At 43.7% G+C, this 19,945-nt stretch overlaps 1 protein-coding gene across 2 annotated transcripts in view; it reads left to right on the top strand.

Annotated features, from left to right (window-relative positions):
- Positions 1-19,945, top strand: part of LOC114050683 (cyclic AMP-responsive element-binding protein 5) — a 487,545-nt gene that overhangs the window by 357,702 nt on the left and 109,898 nt on the right. For both annotated transcript variants that reach the window (XM_027872543.1, XM_027872544.1), the window contains 2 exons: positions 7,893-8,019; positions 12,884-12,994. In XM_027872543.1, the coding sequence (XP_027728344.1) occupies positions 7,893-8,019; positions 12,884-12,994 (238 nt within the window). The remainder of the gene's footprint in view (positions 1-7,892; positions 8,020-12,883; positions 12,995-19,945) is intronic.

The following is a 19,945-nucleotide window of genomic DNA, read 5'->3' as shown; positions in this document are numbered from 1 at the left end:
TCGGTTCCGAGCTCTGATGCTGCTCCCTCCCTGAGGTCTTTCCCATTCTTAATGGTTAGTGTTCCCCATCCACTGCCTGTCTCCATGTGTCTGTGTGTGTGTGTGTATGTGTATGTGTGTGTGTGTGTCTTTCTATCTCTTTCTCTCTCTGTCTCTCTCTTTCTGTGTGTCTCTGTCTCTTTCCCTCCCTCTCTCTCTCTCTCTGTCTCTCTCTCTCTCTCTATCTATCTATATCCATATCTATTTCTCTGTGTCTCTGTCTCTATCTCTATCTCTCTTTCTCTCACACATATGCACACAAAATTCCTTTGAACTTTTTTTTTTTGTATTTGCTTGTCAGTGTATGTTTTGTCTAAATGTGAACTGTGTAAAATGGCGAGTCCTTTAGGACAGACTTTTGTCTTTATGTTCACAGGGCCTGGCACATATAGTATGTCAATCAATAAGCATTTATTATGTATCTACTGTGTGCTGTGTGCCACTATGCTAAACCCTGGAGATACAAAGAAAGCCGGAAGACAGTCCCTGCCCTCAGGGAGCTCACAACCTGATAGGGGAGCCTGTATACAAACAACCATGTCAGTGTAAGGTGGTTTCATTGTAGGTGGAAGGCTATCTTAGAGGCACTAGCCCGTGGAAGGAAAGGGAAAGTCACATTGCAGAAAGTGGGATTTGAGCTGAGCCTTGAAGGAAGGCTGGGAATACAGATGAGGATCAGAGATTTAGAACTGAAATAGACAACAAAGATCAATTTTCCAGATGAGATTACTGAAACCCAGAGAATGACTTGCCCAAGGTCACACAGAGGTGGGATCCAATTCTGATTCTTTGACCCAACTATCATTCCCAATAAATGCTTGTTGAACTGATATGGTTGCCAATGTTTTATAAAATTCTGTTAATAGTATTGGTGATTATGCCGCTATTTAGAAAAATTCTGTTACCAGTATTACCTCCTCCTAAGAGAGGAGACTTATTTAGACTGCCTTTTATGGCCCCCAGCCCACTGAAAATATCCATTGTGTTGATTGAGTTCATGTCTCTTTTTCTCAATTTTTGTCCACGTTCCTTTCATCTGGTTCTAAATCGAGCCCTAACCAAAAAGTAAGAGTTCTAAGTCATGGCATTTCAAATGTCTGTTCTAAGCCCTCAACTTACAGATAAGGAAACTGAGTCCCAGATGGGGTGAATTGCCCCAGGCAGCCCAGTCTGTTGACTTCTAGCCTGGCCCCCTTTAGACTGAGCTGGGCTGCCTCCCTGCTAGATTCCTCCTGTCTCCTGATTTGCCAAGATCTCTGAAATGTTTGTGGCTCACTCTCAATTCTGGCTTGCTCCCTGCTTTCTGGTTGGCTTAATTAGCTTCATCGTTTATTGTTTTTCCCATGCTGACCACATGCCTGCGGGGCTCCGCCGAAGGCACTGGTGTTTGATGCTCACTCTTGGGCTTAGACATCCCTTGGGAACTTGGGAGTGGGACATCTATAAGGCGTAGAAGAGAGATCCTAGCATTTGGAGCTGGAGGGGACCCCGGAACCTGTGCAGTCCAATCCCTTCATTTTAGAGATGAGGAAACTGAGACTAACCAAGGAAAGTAGCTCACCCAAGAATATACAGCTAGTAAGTGGCAGAGCCAAATTCGAACTCAGGCCTTCTGACCCCAGACCCAGTATTCTTTCCATTACACAAAACCACCTCTGAAGCCTCACAGGACATGTCACCCACAAGCATTGGTCTAGCAGCTCTGTGAGATCGGGCAAGTCAATTCCCTTGGACCTCAGTTCCTCCTCTGTAAAGGGAGGGAGTTGGCTGAGGACCTCTGACATCCCTTCCAGGTCTGCCTCTGGGGCTTTAAAGTCAGCCTATTCTGTCAAACATCAAGAAACAAGAGCAGATTCAGTCTGACTGTCGGTAGGCGCTCCCACCCTGGTGGGGAGGATATGAGGGGCCAGGGACATGAGAAGGTTTGCTGTCGTCCCGTGCCTTCTGCTGAAGACGGTGAAAATAGTCTGTCCTCCTTGACATTTTAATTGAAAGAAAAGCTTCCATGGATCCCAGCCCTAAGCAGTGTATTTATCCAAGTGTATAAAGAGGACTAAGGTGTCCGTTTGGAAAACTCTCAGTACAGCAGGAGCCCTTACAGTCATTGAAGAATCCACTCTGAGCTCAGACACCTTACCTTGCTCCACGCCCCAAAAATCGTGAGCAGAAACACTCTGCCTGAAGGCACGGGGTTATTAAAAAAAAGAGGATCAGCTTGCTCAAAGTCTGGAATTATTAGCTCGTGGCGACAAGCCCACACTAGAGAGAAGGAGAGAATGAGGGATCAAGGGCGGGGTGGAGGAGGCAGTAAAATGGAAAGAGAAAGACAGAAGGAAAGAGAAACAGAAAAAGAAGAGGTGAAAAGGAGAAGAAAGAGAAGGAAAGAGAAGCAGCGGACAGAGGAAAAGGAGAGGGAAGACACAGAAAGCAAGAGAAAGAGGAGAGAAAGTTAAAGGAGAGAAAGAAAGGAAGAAAAAGACAGAAAGAAAGCAGAGAAGGAGAAAGATGTGGAGAGAGAGGTAAGATGAATGAGGGAGAGGGACAGAAAGAAAGAGAAAGGGGGAGGGAAAGAGAGGAAGGAGAAGACTAAAAAGACAGAGAAAGAGAGGGAATGGGACAGAAGGGGAAAGAGAAGAGGTGGGAGGAAGAGAAGAGAAGAGAGGGAAGAGGGAGGAAGGAGAGAAGGAAGGAGTAGAGAGTTGAAAAGAAAGGAAAGCAGAAAAGAGAGAGGAAGCAGGTAGAAAAGGGTCAGGGGAAAAGAAAGAAAGGAAAAAAGGAAAGAAGAAAAGAAAGAAAGAGAGAACAAGAGGCTGTTGGTTTTTTGTTTGCACAACTGCTACAATTTCACAGTCTTATTTTCCTAGCCTTCATTCTGTGTGATTTATAAAGTTGTTTAAAAGGAAAGGGAGGAAGAAGAATATCATTTGAAATGGATTCATGATCTCTTATCTTAGTTACACTGAGGCATTCCAGTATTACTCTATAAATTGCTCTGAAAAAAATTATGAGACTAAAGGTGGGAATGTACCCGGGCTTCTTAATCTGGAGTCCATTAACTTTTCTATTTAGTATTTTGATAATGATTTCAATATAATTGGTTTCCTTGGTAATCCTATGTAGTTTATTTTATGCATTAAAACCATCATTCTAAGCAGGCGTCCTTGGACTTCCCCAGAATATCAGAGGGGCCCATGACACAAAGAAAGCATGAGAACACATGAATATATGGTGAAAAGTTTCTTTTCACTGAGCTTTAGACCAAGAATCCCTCCCTGCTTCACATTCAGGTATGGAGGTAGCAGGCTGAAGTCAGGCTGGTTCTGGGCTCTGTCATTCACTGCCTTGTGGGACACGAAGACATGGTCTTGGAGTTTCAATTTCCATGTCTGAATAATGAGGGAAATCATATCCACCGCCCTACCCTCTGTTGACCTGAAAAGTTTAAACCATCATATGAGTGCAATATATTATCATAACAATTATGGTGATGTCTGCATATACAAAGGGAAGTGGAGAATTAAAGCAATTACTCCAATAATTCTGACCCCAAACCACTTTTGCCTCAATTATCTGGATATTTCAGGCAAAAGTGTTTTATGGGCTGATTTATCCTGATAATTGCCTCAATTCTCCACTTATAATCCAATTTTTGTAAGGGGAGGGAGAGCTTTTAATTTTATCAGAGTGGAAACTCTGTGTAACTTAGTCTCAGAGAGTTGCCTGGGACACTGAGAAGGAGTGACTTGCTCAGGGTCACAGAGCTACTTATTGTATCAAAGGCAAGACTTTAACCCAGGTCTTTCTAATTCAGTTATATATCCAGAAAGTAAAGGAGCTACTCTGATGTTTCATAACATCAAAAATTAACTTCGTAGTAGAAAGTGATAGTTTAAACATTCTGCTTCCAGTTTTTAAAAGCACAAGCCACATCTGTGAATGAAATCCAGTCATTTGGGGTGCTAATGTATGGGGTTAATCTAAATCCAAAGAAACAAGGAGCCCCCCCCCCACTCACTTGGACCAGCTTTTATCATTTTATATGATAACGTATGTCCATAAAACTGTCCCTGCTTGGTGCAGGGCAAGGAACACCAGACTGAAGTCAGAGGACCCAGATTCTGATTCCAGCTCTACCACTGACTGATTTCCTATATAACCCAAGGTGCTTCACCTTTCTTGGCCTCAGTTTTCCAATCTGTAAAATTAAGGGGCTGGACTTAATGAAGGACCCTTCCAGCTGGAAGTCGATCCCTAAGGTAGTTGGAATATATTAAAAGATATTTAGAATGATTAACGATAGAGTAAATTGTGCTAGGGAAAAGAATGCTAGATTCTGAATTGGAAGATCCCACTTTTGGGTTGGTAACTATCTGTTAGATCTTGGACAAGTCACCAACTCCCTGAGCTTCAGTTTCCCCTGCTATTGAAAGGAAGAGACTGGACTAGGTGACTCCTTCTTTCAGAGACTTCCAGATGTGGGCTGCCCTCCACTAATGCAGATCTCAACCTGTCTTTAGCTTTTTGGCTCAGAAAGGTGAACTTTTTCTCATGGTCACAGGGTGATGACGTAGATTATAAGGGATTTGAACCCAGTTACTTCTTCCTGCCTCCAAAGCCAACACACTTTCTGTTACACCACGTTGATTCTCCTATGTGAATATAGATTTCACTCTCTTGTTTTTCCCTACATATTTCGTGAATGTGAGTATACGTATATATTTGTAACTTTAGGTATTTGTCTATAAGCACTTGGAGAAGTTGGAGAAATCATAGGCGTATAACTCTGTGGATCCATGCATATTTGTAATTAATATCCCAGCATGTATGTATCTGAGACAGTCAGCTAGGATTTCTAAAGGAGGCTTTTTATCATTTCTAGCAAAGAAAGTGGCAAAGGTAGTCATCTTTTGCTGTGTCAGGCTGTATGAACCAGAGAGGGAACATCGAATCTCATTGCTTATCTTGGCCTCCCACATCTTCCCAATAATTCAGTCCAATCCAACAAGCAGCTTACTATGTGCCAGGCACTGGACTGAGGATACAAAAACACAAACAAGTCTTGAGGAGGATTTGTCCATCCTACTGGACTAATAACCATGATTTAACAGTCCTAGCAATTTCTGATCTTTGTATTTTTTTTTTTAAAGCGACATTACAATGTAACCAGGCTGCACGGATGATTCTCCTAATAGTTGATCTTTGTACTGTCCATATCTTGTTTCTGCCCTCAAGGGGCTGAGTCTACTAGGGGAGACGATACGCAAACAACTACGTACAAAGAAGATATTTTCAGGATACATTGAAAATAATCAACAGAGAAGACACTACAATTAAGGGAGATCAGGAAAAGATTTCTGTAGAAGGTGGGATTTTATCTGGGGCTTGAAGGAAGCTGGGGAAGGCAGGAGACAAAAGTGAGAAGGGGGAGCATTTTGGGCATGGGGCAGGCAGCGAAGTGCCTGGAGTTGGAAATGGTGTCATGGAACAGCAAGGAAGCCAGCGATAAATGAAACTTTATGTTTCTAAGGGCAAAACTCAGAGTAAAGTTATCACAAATGAGCCACCTGGAATGTCGTGAGATGTTTTCATTTGTTTTTTTTTAAGCCTTCATACAGATCCGCAGAGCTGAGACACACCGAGGGGGAGGGCTTCAAAAGGGAGTGAGCTTATTTGCCATTTTTAATAAACACAAACAATTCCCATTTTCCCTCAGTCCCATGTTCCCTGACTCATTAAATCCATTTAAGGGTTTTTTTTTCCTCTTTCTGTGCGGCGGCAAAGCTCAGACTTGGGGCTCCCCAGAGGATGGCTTGCACAAGTGCTGGAGGTCAGGCCAAAAATCAGAGAGTTTCTGTCAAGCAACCTAACACCTTGAGTTATTATAAAATGGCTGATTTCTAACTGGGAGCCTGGAATCTCCAGTCTCCCAGCAGAAGCCCGAGTGACGGAGGGTGAAGCTGCCCTTGGTTCTTTGTGTGGGGAAGCCGGCACCGGAGGCTTTCGGTTTGTTTTCTCATCCGAGAGAGAAGCTCCAGTAGATTTCTGTTGTGACCCAGCAGATGAAGTTGGCCCTGCAGGGAGTGAGGACATGGGGCTGCTTACAATGAGAGCAGGCTTCCAGGAGAGGCCCGGGACGGAGGGAATGACACGAGTTATTTCTAGCCCTGAAAAAACATGATCCAGAGAGGGCACATGTGACCATATCCCAGCCTAGGTCCCTAGAAAAAAAGATTTAGAGCCGGAAGGGCCCATAGGGGTCACCTCATCGAACCCCCTCGTTTTACAGGTGAGGAAAGGAAGGAGGAGAAAGATAAAGTTGGAGGTCACAGGGTACCGTGAAAGGGGGCTGCCTTTGGAGTCCCAGGTTTGGATTCAAATCCCAGCTCTGCTGTTTATTAGCTGTGCGAGTCACTTCTCTCCTTAGGCCTCAGTTTCCTCATCTGTAAAATGAAAGAGTTGACCTAGATGACCCTGAGTTTCCTTCAAGCTCTAAATCTAGATTCCGACAAGTTTAAGTGTCTTGGCCAATTTCACACATACAGTAATTGACAGAGGGTTTTTTTTTCAACATTTATTTTTATTTAGTTAATTATTTCCCAATTACATGTAAAAAATTAACATTCATGTTTTTTAAAAAATCGAGTTCTAAATTCTCTGCTTCACTCCTGCCCCTCTCCCACCCCTTGAGAAGGCAAACAATTTCATATTGATCATAAATGTGAATATTTTTATATCCGCCATGTCACACAAGAAACACACACACACACACACACACACACGAAGGAAGTAAAAAAGAAGCGTGTCTCAGTGTGCAATCAGAGTTTATCAGTTCTTTCTCTGGAGGCAGAAAGCATGCTTAATCTGAGTCCTTTGGAATTGTCTTGGATGATTGGATTGCTGAGAATAGCTAAGTCATTCACAGTTCTTCATCATACAATGTTGCTGTTACTGTGTATAATGTTCCCCTGGTTCTATGCATTTCACTTTGCATCAGTTCATATAAGTCTTCCCAGGTTTTTCTGAAACCATCCTGCTCATCATTTCTTATAACATTCCATTACATTCATATACCACAACTTGTTCAGCCATTCCCCAATTGATGGGCATCCCCTCAATTTCCAAGTCTTGGCCACCACAAAAAAGAGCTGCTATACATGTTTTGGTATATATAGACCCTTTCCCCTTTTCTTTGATTTCTTGGGATACAAACCTCGTCATGGTATTGCTGGGTCAAAGCGTATACGGAGTTTTATAACCGTTTGGCCATAGTTTCAAATTGTTCTCCAGAATGGTAATTCTCCAGAATTACACCAGCAGTGCATCAGTGTCCCCGTTTTTCCACATCTTCTCCAGCATTTGCGTGACAGAGGTTTTGAACCCACTTCCTTTCTGGATTCTGAACTCTGCCCAATGTCCTAATGCTTCCTCAGAGATTAAAAAAAAAAAACCTTGATCATATAATGCCTATTAAGTGTTTCTCAAACCTTAAAGCAGTATGTGAACTCAAGCTATTAGAGTGAATATTTATCCTGTTTATCCTGCATATTGTTTGCTTTGTATGTACTTGTTTGCATATCATCTCCCCCATTAGATTATGAGCTCCTTGAGGGCAGAGACTGTCTTAAGCCTCTTTTTGTATCCTCAGTGTTTAGCACAATGCTTGGTACATAGTAGGCACTTAATAAATGTTTATTGATTAATTGATGGATGGAAAATCTGATTATTATTTTCCCCCAAGATCCTCATTGACATGCATACTCTACTGGTGAATTGGATCTCTTGGGCATGGGATTCTTAGTACTAATGTACTCCGGGCTGAGAATGATGGTGACTTCTCCTTCCTTCCTTCTTAGGCCTGTCCCAGGCTCTCTATCGTCACTACTGCACCTTCACAACAGACAGAGACAGCCCATGCCAGCCTCTATGCCCGGGACCCTGCCGAACCCTACCATGCCCAGCTCTTCAGCAGTCCTGATGCCGGTAAGGGTTTCTGTTTCCTAGCTGTTTCTCCTATTCCTTGCCTGTCCTATTGCTTTCACTTATATCTTACATTCTCTTATATCTTAACCTGAAGTCCATGAACTTGGTGGGTTTTTTTTTAATAACTGTATTTCTATATCATTGGTTTCCTTTGTAATTCTATGTATTTTATTTTATGCATCTAATTACATGATTCTGAAGAGTCCCTAAGCTTCACCAGACTGCCTGTCCAGGAGGGAGGTCCAGCCTCCCACCCCCAACACCAAAAAAAAGCTAAGAACTATGAAGGATGTGCGATGGGAGCTCCCTCCACCTCACCCATCACAACCCCTTAGTAGCTTTGTAGCTAAATCTGAGACAGTTGCCCAGATTAGGTTAAGGGTGAAATGACTAGATAGAGCTAATAAACTTCAAATGGTGGAATTTGAACCCGATCCTTTCTGACTCCAATTCCATCACTCTCTCCATGATACCAAAATGCCTCTCCAAAATGGTCAGAAAATAAGAGACTTTTATGTTTTGGAGCAAAGCACTGGGCTGCATGCCCAATGTGTCTGCCCTCCTCCTCACTTCTTTATAGAATCCCTGTTGCTTGGAATATCCTGCTTTCCTGTGCCTCACGCCCTCTATCTGTCAAAATGAATTAATTGCACAAAATGGGTTAATTCAAGGGTGGGAAGTTGGGTCATATCCCAGCCTTCCCATGATACCCCATCATAGGGATATTCTCCAATGTAACCACATCTACAGTGGTAGTTACCCGGGGTGCCATTGAGAAATTTCCTACCCCGCCCCCCACAGTAAACCTACCAAGAGAAAAAACAGTTTAAAAAGTTTAGAGCCCCCAGATCTGGTCTGCCTCTCACATCCAAAGCCCTTCATAATTTCTCCCCCTCCTGCCTCTCCAATCTTCTCCTACCTTACTACATGACACATACTCTTCGATCCAGTGACATTGTCCTACTGGCCGTTCCAACCCCAAGACATTCTGTCTCTTGTGTCTGGCATTTTCTTTGGCTGTCCCCCGTGAGTGGAAAGTTCTCTCTCTCCTCCACTGTGACTACCGACCTCCCTGGCTTCCTTCAAGTCCCAACTAAAATCCCACCCTCCACAGGAAGCCTTCCTGACCCCTCTTAATTCTCCTGCTTTCCCTCTTTTAATGATCTCTGATTTATCCTGAATATAGCTTGCTTTGTAAATATTTATTTGTATGTTCCCTGCCCCACCCCATAGACTATAAACTTCTTTTTTTTTTTTTTTTTGTTTTTGTTTTTGTTTTTGCTTTGGCAATCCGGGTTAAGTGACTTGCCCAGGGTGACACAACTAGTAAGGTCAAAGACTGTAAACTTCTTGAGGACAGGGCCTGGCTTTTGCCTCCTTTTATATTCCCAGTGCTTAGCACAGAGCCTGGCACAGAGGAGGTGCTTAATAAACATGGGTTGGTTGTATATATGTGGGAACAGAGAGGTTGTGACTTGCCCAGGGTTGCGCAGGTCATAACTAGCTGAGCTAGGACTTGGATTCCTGATTCCTGCCCCACATAACAGTGCTTTGCCCACTGCACTATGCTGCCCTCCACTACGTGAGGATTTACCACGGCCCTGCCAGGCCTGGGGGCCACCATCCGCTGGCTGCCATTGAGAAGTTGTTTAGCCAGCAGATGGGGAAGGTAGAGAAGAGCAAGGAGTCACTGAGTCTGGAGGAACCACTCCAGACTGCCGTCCAAGCTCACCACCTTCACTTGACTCGTTCTCCCCTTTAACGCTCCCCTGCCTCCACCCCCAAAAGGCCCTGAGCCCTACTCCCATTGCTCTTCTGTGAACAAGAGGGGGCACCATGATGTTCTTGGAGTCAGAAGGGCCTAGACTCAAATCCTGCCTCTGATCCTAGCTGTGTGAACCGGGTATGCCCCTTAATTTCTCTGAGCCTTGCTTTCCTCATTTGTAAAATTTAGAGATTAGATTAGGTGGCCTCTCAGGCCCTTGCAGCTGTCAGTCTTAGACTGAATGAATTACAGGATCAAAGGTGTCCCAGAGGGCCTTATTGGTACTTTTTTAGAAAACATTTTTATTTAAAGTTTTGAGTTCCAAATTCTTTCCCTCCACCTTCCCTAAGACGATAAGCGGTCAGATATAGGTTATACATGTGCAGTTATGAAAAACATTTCCTTTTTAGTAATTGTAAACAAGAAGACTTAAATAAAAGAGAAAAAAATGAGAGAAAGAAAGTGAAAGATAGCATGCTTCAGTCTGTATTCAGTCAATATCAGTTCTTTCTCCGGAGGCAGATCGTATGCTATTAGTCCATTCTCCTGGTTCTGTTCACTTCACTCAGCATCAGTTCATGGAGGTCTTTCCAGGTTTATCTGAACTAATCCTGCTTGTCATTTCTTGTAGCACAATAGTGTTCATTGCATTCATATGCCACAACGTGTTTAACCATTCCCCAACTGATGGGCATCTCTTTGCTCTCCAATTCTTAGCCACCACAAGGAGCTGCCATAAATATTTTTTTACATCTATTGGTACTTTTAATGATAGTGATCTTCCTGTGCTGAAGCAGATCACCATACCCCATCTCTTGGTGTTGTGGGTCCTTCATGAATCACTGTGCCCTTCAGGTTTAACTACCTGCTGGGCAACCTTCTGGCAATGAGCGAAGGACCTTCTGTAGACGTGGCTGGGCTGGGCTTTTTAGCACAGGCAGTCTATCACTGAAGCTTAGAGCTTTTCCAGCTCAGTAGGACCTGCCAGTCAAGTCAGCCAGTTACCATTAAACACTTACTATGTGCCGGGCACTGGATACAAAGAAAGGTAGAAAATGTGGCCCCGGCCCTCAAGGAGCGTATATCCTAATGAGGGAGACAAGATGCCAGCAGGGATTGGAGAGTACACGTTCTGTTGACTGTCCCTCCAGGTGTCACTGGGCAGAGCTGTGAATCAGCACTTTGGCCCATCTGTACCAAAATGCAAACAGATGTTCATAGCCAGCACCACGAGACCCTGCAGGATCTAAGGGCCCTTGTAAACGTTTAGGGAAAGATTCTAGCTCCCTTAGCCCCACTTTGGCATTGTATGTTTGGAGGCCTTCTTCGGATTCTTTGAAAACTGAGGATCATGGTAGGTAGGAGCATTCTCTGTTAAGGAGAATATGGAATGAGCCAGGATGCCCTTGTTACCTCAGTACCCCAGATCATGGCATGTAGGCAATATGTCCATGTTCCCAAGGAGATACTGGGGACAAAATAAGCCATTTCAGTTCTCCATTTGAAAGGAATAATTCTCAGTAGGTAGGGGAGGGAGAGAGAGAATTTGAAACTCAAAATTTAAAAAATAGATGTTAGTCAGTCAATGAGTCTTTATTAAGCACCTAGTAAGTACTAGTCAGTCACTTAATCAACAAACATTTATTAAGTGCCTACTATGTGCTAGGCACTGTCCTAGGTTCTGGGATACAAGGTCAATGTGACCCAATGGGAAGAATACTGATTTTAGAATCAAAAGACCTGAGTGGGAATCCTGGTTCTGACCCCTGTGTGACTTTAGGCAAGATACCTCCCCTCTCTGAGCCCTGACGTTCTCCTCTATTAAATGAGGTATTTGGACTAGATGACCCCTGGGGTCCCTTTGAGCTATAAGTCTATGAGCCTATCAATCAGGAATAATAATAATAGCCCCCCCCACCACCGTTATCACCACTACTACCACCATTTTCACCATCATCATCACCACCACCACCACCACCACCACCACCATCTCCACCATCACCACCATCACCACCATCATCACCATCACCACCATCATCACCATCACCACCATCACCACCATCACCACCACCATCATCACCAACATCACCAACATCACCATCATCACCACCATCACCACCATCATCACCACCATCACCACCATCGCCACCATCACCATCATCACCATCATCACCACCACTACCACTACAACAACCACTAGCTTTTGTATCGCATTTTAATGTTTGCAAAATACTTAACATATATTATCTCATCTGATCTTCACAACAGCCATGAGAGGTAGGTGTCACTATTATTCCCATTTAGCAGATAAGGAAACTGACGCTGAAACAGGTTAAGAAACTTAACCTCAGGTAAATGTCTGAAGCATTGTAATATCTGAAGATTCATGTTTCTGACCTCAAATCTGGCCTCAGATATTTCCTAGCTGTGTGACCCCAGGCAAGTTACTTAACCCTGTCTGCCTCAGTGTTCTCATCTGTAAAATGAGCTGGAGAAGGAAATGGCAAATCACTCTCCAATATCTTTGCCAAGAAAACCCCAAATGTAGTCACAAATCTGACTTGGGAAAAAAAAAAACTCAACAACTCAAACAAGAAGAGGAAGAATTCTGAGACAAGTCCAACATTCTCTCCACTATGACACCCAGCTGCTCTGAGGAAGGAGAGCTGCGTTTAATTACTATAGATGACACTAGCTGTGTGACCCTTGGCCAGTCATATTACCACTCTGGGCCTCAGGGTTGTCATATGTAAAATAGGAGTCATAATACCTACACTCCCTACCTCTTCGCAAGCCTTCAAGGGCTAGAGAAAAATAAACTATTTTATCTTCTGAAACCACTCTGTATGCCCCTAGCCACTGAGGAGGTCTCTGAAGAAAGGTCCACAGCTAGATGGCTTGCTATTGTCTCTAGGCACAAAACAGTGTTGATGTTGGACCTCAGATGGGCATTGTGTGTCATCCACCAAACAGGTTTTCTCGGTGGCTATTCAAAGAAACCCAGACTTGTCCGTTCAGAGATCCCTGGCAGATTTGGGTCCACCCCGCAGGACTTTTCTCAGTATTCATTTTTAATTCTGCTGATTTCTTCTCTTGTAGATGGAGCGGCAGATGTCTGTGAACTCCAACATCATGGGAATGCAAGGCCCAAACCTCAATAATCCCTGCGCATCTCCCCAGGTCCAGCCGATGCATTCAGAGGCCAAGATGGTAAGGAGCGTCTCCTTCCTTGTTTTACCCCGCCTTGCTTGGGTGTGCTGCCTGCCAGCCCAGAGTGTGGGTCACTGCAGTGACCCGGCTCCTTGTTTCCTATGAATAGGGCTTTCTGTTCAAGGCCCATAAACAGACTGGCTCACATTTGAGAGTGTTTGTTAGGAAAATTGTCCCCAGTGAACTGGGAGACATAGAGGGTGAAAGGGATATTTGGAAAGTGCAGCATTTCCAAAAAAGCTTTAACGGATGCCCCAGATTTGTGTCTTTGTCTTTATTTTGCTTCGGTGGAAGATGTATGTTGGATGGGTTTAGGTATTACAGAAAGGATATCAGACTTTCTCCCTCATGTCAGCTCGTTTCTAAATGTATTTTCCTGATATTTCTACCCAAGTAAGTATTAGATATGAAAAATACATGCCCCCAATATCACCCAAACTTTCTTTATTCAATCTGAGCTCCTGCAAAACCATCTCAAGGTAAGTCTGCTCATTTGACGTTGACTTTTAAAGGACCAGAGCTACATCTCCCATCAGCCTCCTCCACTTCTAAAATAAAATTATGGTCACAAGAAATTTTCCCATGATCCTCTAAAATAAGGTGGCAATAATACTGGCTTCAAGGCTCAGCAATTCTCTCAGTGTGGTTATTCTCTCCACGGAGGCAAGATGCGATCGTTCTGCAACTCAGGAGATGGTCTTCAAGAATTACTGTGACTGAGGAATTCATCGCCCTGGGGCTAAGCAGGGGTGAAGCCTCTGAAACCGACTTAGCTAGTTGCTTCTGGGTCTGTAGGATCACAGGCCTACGCTGGGCCTCAGTCCTCTCCTGGGTGGGGGGAGCTTCCGAAGTTTGTGTTTCGTGGGCTTGGCTTTGGAGAACAGGGAGGCCTTCTCAGCGGCAGGATGTAGCATCTGAAGCCAGTATTGAAAGCAGCCAGGATGGAAATGTATGTATCGGGCAGAGCACTGCAGCTACTCCAAAGGTCCTAGGTCTTACATGCTTTAAAGTCCAGTCATGCATTGAGTGAATGATTGATCCATGTACATCTGTGCCATTGGACATTGATAGGTGTCTTTTTAAACCTGGCCTGTGATTTCATTGGTGCAGGGAATAGCTGATAAGGAAACTCTCTCTGCCAATGTAGATGGGCACCACTTCTGCCACTTGGGTTCTTAGAAAATTGATCAAGAGGCATCATGGCAAAGGGGGTAGAGTCAAGAAGGCCTGGGTTCAAGTTCAGCCTTTGACTCATTCTGGCTATGTGACTGTGGGCAAATCAGTTTGCCTTTCCAAGCTTTGATTTCCTCCTCTGTAAAATGACTGGGGTGGATGTGATGATTTCCTCAGTCTCTTTCACTTCTAAATCTATGGTCCTGTGAAGACCTAGGTATAAGTCTTGCCTATGAGCCATACCTGAGCAAGTCTGGGTGCCCTAGGCAGGAAACTCCCTCAGATTGATAGGAATAATACATGTCACAGAGGATCTTGCCTGCTCAGTCCATGTAAAAACCATTGTGTGATAATTTCCTGCTTTTATAATTGTTGTTCAGTCATTCAGTTGTGTCTGACTCTTCTTGACCCTGTGGACCATAGCACACCAATGCGAGTTTTCTTGGCAAAGACACTGGAGTGGTTTGCCATTTCCTTCTCCAGTGGGTTAAGACAAACAGAGGCTAAGAGACTTGCCCATGGTCACACAGCTGATACGTGTCTGAGGCTGTATTTGAACTCAGGTCTTCCTGACACCAGCCACTGCATTCTATCCACTGAGCCACCAGGTTGCCTCCATCATTAAAGATGTTTATCCAGTTTTCTGATGGTTACACTTGACAATTTCTCTAAGCATAGGACACGAGCATCACACCTCTATACCTCTGGGAAGGTAGGAGTGAGTTTGGCTAGAGCTTATGGCTAGATGTGTGACCAGCTCAGTCTGAAGCTTTTAATGGTCAATTTGGGTACTTATTCAGCCTATCTTACCCATAAGGATTCACTGGGATGTTCATTTAGTCAACTGAGATCCAAAGACAGAAACAATTCAGGATCAACTGGGGAATCCCAGATTTGTGAGCTTTCAGCCTGAAAAAGCATTTATTTACTGAGTAGCCCATTGACCGAAGTAGTGACAAAGCCCAGAATGCTGGCGACCTTGGGCAAATAAAAATTCGTGGTCAAGAGGTCTCTCCTGACTGTGCCCCACAGTCATGGTGACATGCCAGATGGCACCAATGCCTGCTATAGAGCCGGGTAAATCTTTCTGAAATAGGCAAATGTTTGTTCAGCCTAAGTCATGCAGAGCCAAACCAAATACTTGTTGGCAGAGTCAAGTTCATGTTGGCATTGATTTTGGAGACCAAACTAATAGCTTACCCTCTTTCCCTCTCTCTCTCAATCTCTCTCTCAGTCTCTCTCTCTCTCTCTCTCTCTCTCTCTCATATACACACACTTTTTCTCATAAGGGAAAAACGGAACAGTGAAGATACTCGAGAAAAAAATAAAATTAGTTGTCCATACATGTGTTATCAGTATTAGACAGCAATCCTGCAGATTGGACAATTTCTGGCTCTTCCCATTGGGTTGGAGGGCATTATCAGGAAAATGGCTGCCCTTCCAAAAGAACCAGCCTTTCCCTTCTTCTCTCCACCCATCTCCTAATCACCTGCCAGCTGATATTCCTAAAGCCAGGGTCCGATCATGTCATTTGTCTGCTCATAGAGCAAAATGGAAACTTCTGTCTTTAGTATGTGAAGCTCTACACAGTCAGGCTGTCACTGATCTTTCCAGACTGACTTCAACCACCATTCTCCTTCACACAGGCTACCATCCAGCCATAGTGGCCTCTTTGTACTTTCCCCAAACTCATCATTTCATTGACCACCTCTGTGTCTTTGCACAGGATGCCAGGAATGCTCCCCCCACTCCTCCTACTCTTGTTTACTTTCTAAACACATCACATTTCCTTCCTTGTGTTCTTGTTGTCACGGTCCATAGAACTCAAGTTCCCTAATGGCAGGCAATGTGTTATTTTTGTATTTATATTCTTAGCATCACAGGCAGTATCTTGTATATGTGGGCCCTTAGTAAATGATTGTTGGCCACAGGCAAACTTTAGGTGACTTTAGACTTTCTAAGGGATAACATAACAGCCAAGTGTTTTTGCCTGTCTACTCTCTCTGGTTTCTTCTTACTTTTTCTCAGAAATTTTCTTACCTAAACTCTTGCTCTTCTTATCAGAGAAGAACGCCCCAAAATCACACCTCCAGATCCTTTATATGTATGAGAAAAAGTGTTGCTGTATATTGATGGTGTATAATAGTAGACCCCAATGCATAAATTCATGTTTGATATTTCAATTCAACTTAATAAGTGGTTCTCCAATGCCTGCCTATTGTGGGTAAGGAAGCACTGGTAAGGAAGGAGCTGGGGATACAGAGGCAAAACAAAACAGATTCTGCCCTCAAGGAGCTTATATTCCCCTGGGGAGAATGCACAATGTACACAAATAAGATGATACCAAGTTATTGCAAAGTACATACAAAGCAATTTCAAGAAGTAGAGAACACTAACAAGGGGGGAGAGGGAGAGAGAGGAAGAATCCCAAAAGACGACATATGGGAAATGATAAAAAGGAAAAAAAAAAGAAATTTCAAAGTCCTTATTTTCACTTTTTTCTCCACTCTGAGATAATGATGCCTTGGCTATCAAGATGTATATTCTTGATTTCATCAGCAAATGATCCTAAAAAATAACTTTTCCAGTGTAGTTAAGAGACTGAGGCAACAGTCACTCAACACTCGTAATTGCTTTCCTTTTTGGGCTCAGAAAAAGGGGAGTACATCCTGCTGTCCTCACTGCTATGCACCCATGGTGTGCCAAGAGAACCAGGGGGGTCAACAAATGGCTAAAAGTTTTGGGATCCCTTCTCTACAATCATGACTAGTTATAAATTTGCTAACAATGGAAGACAACAATGGTGGCTTCCACTGCCCAGGGGCTGAAGGCACATTTTCACTGTTTTATCACCCCTATCACCAACTCATTTGTTAAAACATCATTTAACATGGTGGTTTTCACATAGCATACGAAGTTAGTCCCCACATTCTGTCCAGGATTGCTATGATTCGAGGGCACAAGCTAATGAATTTCTTAGCCATAGGAAGTTAACCCTGCCGTGCTGTCTACCCCAGGTCATGAGTCTGTATACAGAGAATCCCTCCAGGTCATTTCTGGTCCTCTGACTCTCTTATTAAATAATAACAACCTTCTCTGCTATTATCCAACTTCCAGGTTTGCTTGACACAAATTTCACTCATTTGACGTCCTTCTTAGTCCCTTCTTGGTAATCCACTCCTTTTGGTGCCCTTTCAAGAGCACAAGAGCGATGGAAGCTTAAAACAGTCCCTCTGTCTTCTGAGGTGTGAGTCTGGGGTGGTGGCAGCTAATGAAATGGGACATCAAGAATGTGGGATTGGCAGTGGATGGCCAAGCAGTGGCTCAAGGCAACCACACTGTGCTTGATTTCCAGCCATGCCCTTCTCTGGCACTCTGTACATCCATGTGATAAGCAACCTCTTTTACTCATTCCCCCTCCTCCCATGAGCCTTTTACATAATGCAGTTTGTTAGTGGGATACATAACAATCAAAGATTTGGGGAAATGTCAAAATAGTTTGCTCTCTGCTGCTACCAATGGGTGTGGAAAACCACAGTGTTGGTTATCAGCCACCTCTTCCATATCAACTTCAATGGATTGGTGATCTCCAGTGGTGGCGCTCATAAGTGCTCCGCACCTCATTCAGGGCTTTCCTTAACCATGGTTTCCTGTGTATCCTCCATGGAAGCTAGACCCAAATATGCTATCAGTCAAAGTGCCCCACTTGAGGACCTAGAGGGCCTTGAGGGTGCAGGTTCCCCACCTTTGCACTAGACGCATCGTGTCAAACACAGATAGAAAATGGGGCCGTTCATCTGCACGTAAGGATCCCTGCAGACCACTTATTGATTTCGTTTAAAATGCAATGTTATCTTTGTTTTATTGTATTTTTATTTATTTTGTTACATATTTCCCAATTATATTTAATCTGGATCCTGTGAGAATGTTGCAGGTGCAATGTGTTTGATATCTCTACACTAGAGGCCTCTCTCTAGGTCAGGAGTTCTTAATATGGGGCCCATGAATTAAAAAGACAGATAGACAGACAGATATCTCACCGTAATTGGTTTCTTTTATAATCCATTTTCTTTTATCCATTTAAAAATCATTTATTTTGTGAAGAGTCTCCTATTCTGAGTCCACGAATTTCACCAAAATGGTGAAGAATCCCTACTGTAACAGAAATTCAGCAGTGCCCTTAATTATTTAAAAACATGACTCTGAAAAGGCATCCATATACTTCATTAGACTGTCAAAGGGGGTCCATGATGCAAAAAGAAGGAAGCTCCCCCTCCCCAGGTGAATTAATCACTGAGCATTTAGGAAGCACTTCCTATGACCCCAACACTTTCCTAGGCACTAGGTTACAAAGACAAATGCGAAAATCTCTGATTTCAAGGAGGTTACATTTTGTTGAGTGAAACAAACATGTTGTTGGCACTGGTAATAAACAGACAATCCACGAAACAGGCCTGGCCTCAAGAGCTTACATTTTACCAGGGTTTTTAAATCTGTGCTTTCTTTGGTCTGCGCACAACTATTCCCCAGGCGATTTTGAGTTAATCAATTTACTTCTCCATTATCCTCCGGCTGGTGAGGGGAGGCCCTGTGGTTGTTACCTACCAACCCTGAGCTATTACAGAGGGGCACTGAAGGCACAGATGAAAGGTTTTCATGACATCAAAAGTATTGTTTTTAGGTCTGGAAGAAAAGAAAGAAAAGAAAATTCTTCCATGATTTTAATGTCAGGGAGCGCCTGCCCAGGTTTCTCGTCAACATCGCCTTTGTTATTCTATGCCTAATTCTCTTCCTGTGTAAGACAGGAATGGATTCCAGATTTGGACACAGTTTTCATTTCATTATTTTCAAGGCCTTTTTCAAGGGTCACACGTGACCTCGGCCCTTGGTATGGGCCTTTCTCAGAATGCAGGAGTCAGAAGAAAGGCTTTGGGGGTGCTGCCCACCCGGCACTAGGTGGGCTTCCCTTCAACTCTGGAAGCAGCAGGAAGTCATCCTGTCTCTTGGCCCACCCTTAAAGGTGATGCCTTTGAGAAAAGGCCTTTCTCACATATCCTCCCTCTGAAGCTGCTTTGTCCATGACTGCTGGTATCCTGTTACAGAATCCAGAGCCTTCCATGTCCCCCAAATCAATGAATTATGTCCTGAGACACAGTTAAAATAAAATGGTTTATAGGATCATAGACAGAGCTGGAAGGGACCTTAGAGGTCACCGAGTTCAACCTCCTCTTTTTACAGTGGAGATGTCAGCGGCCCAGAGAAGTAGGTTACTTGTCCAACATCAACAGGTTAGAATTTGAACTCAGGTCCAGTCAGTTGTTGTTCAGTCACGTCTGACTCTCTGTGACTCCATTTGGGGTTTTCTTGGCAAAGATCCTGGAGTGGTTTGCTATTTCTTTCTCCAGCTCATTTTACAGGTGAGGAAACTGAGGCAAACAGAGATAAGTGACTTGCCCAGAGTCACATAGCTTATAGAGTCCAAGGTTGGATTTGAATTTGGGTCTTGGTTTGGCACTCCATCCACTGTGCCACCTAGCTGCCCCAGGTCCTCTGACTCCAGATCTGAGTCCTTGCCCATAAATTAGCACGCTAGCCTTCCATGTGGCATCAGTCCCATAAGGGAATCTTTCCACTCAATGTATGTTAGTGACTCTTTTAGTGGTTTTCATCTACTTTGGCCAAATCAGTACAAGCTGGTTATGTGTGAGTTCTGAAAACTTACAATTTATATTACATCTTTCAGAAACAAACAAACAAACAAATAAGCCAACCCAGAAA

The sequence above is a fragment of the Vombatus ursinus genome, unplaced genomic scaffold (assembly GCF_900497805.2).
Source record: "Vombatus ursinus unplaced genomic scaffold, bare-nosed wombat genome assembly UNPS02014799.1, whole genome shotgun sequence".
Taxonomy (NCBI): domain Eukaryota; kingdom Metazoa; phylum Chordata; class Mammalia; order Diprotodontia; family Vombatidae; genus Vombatus; species Vombatus ursinus.
Note: the sequence above shows the minus strand (reverse complement) of the source record. Positions and strands in the feature narration are given on the sequence as shown.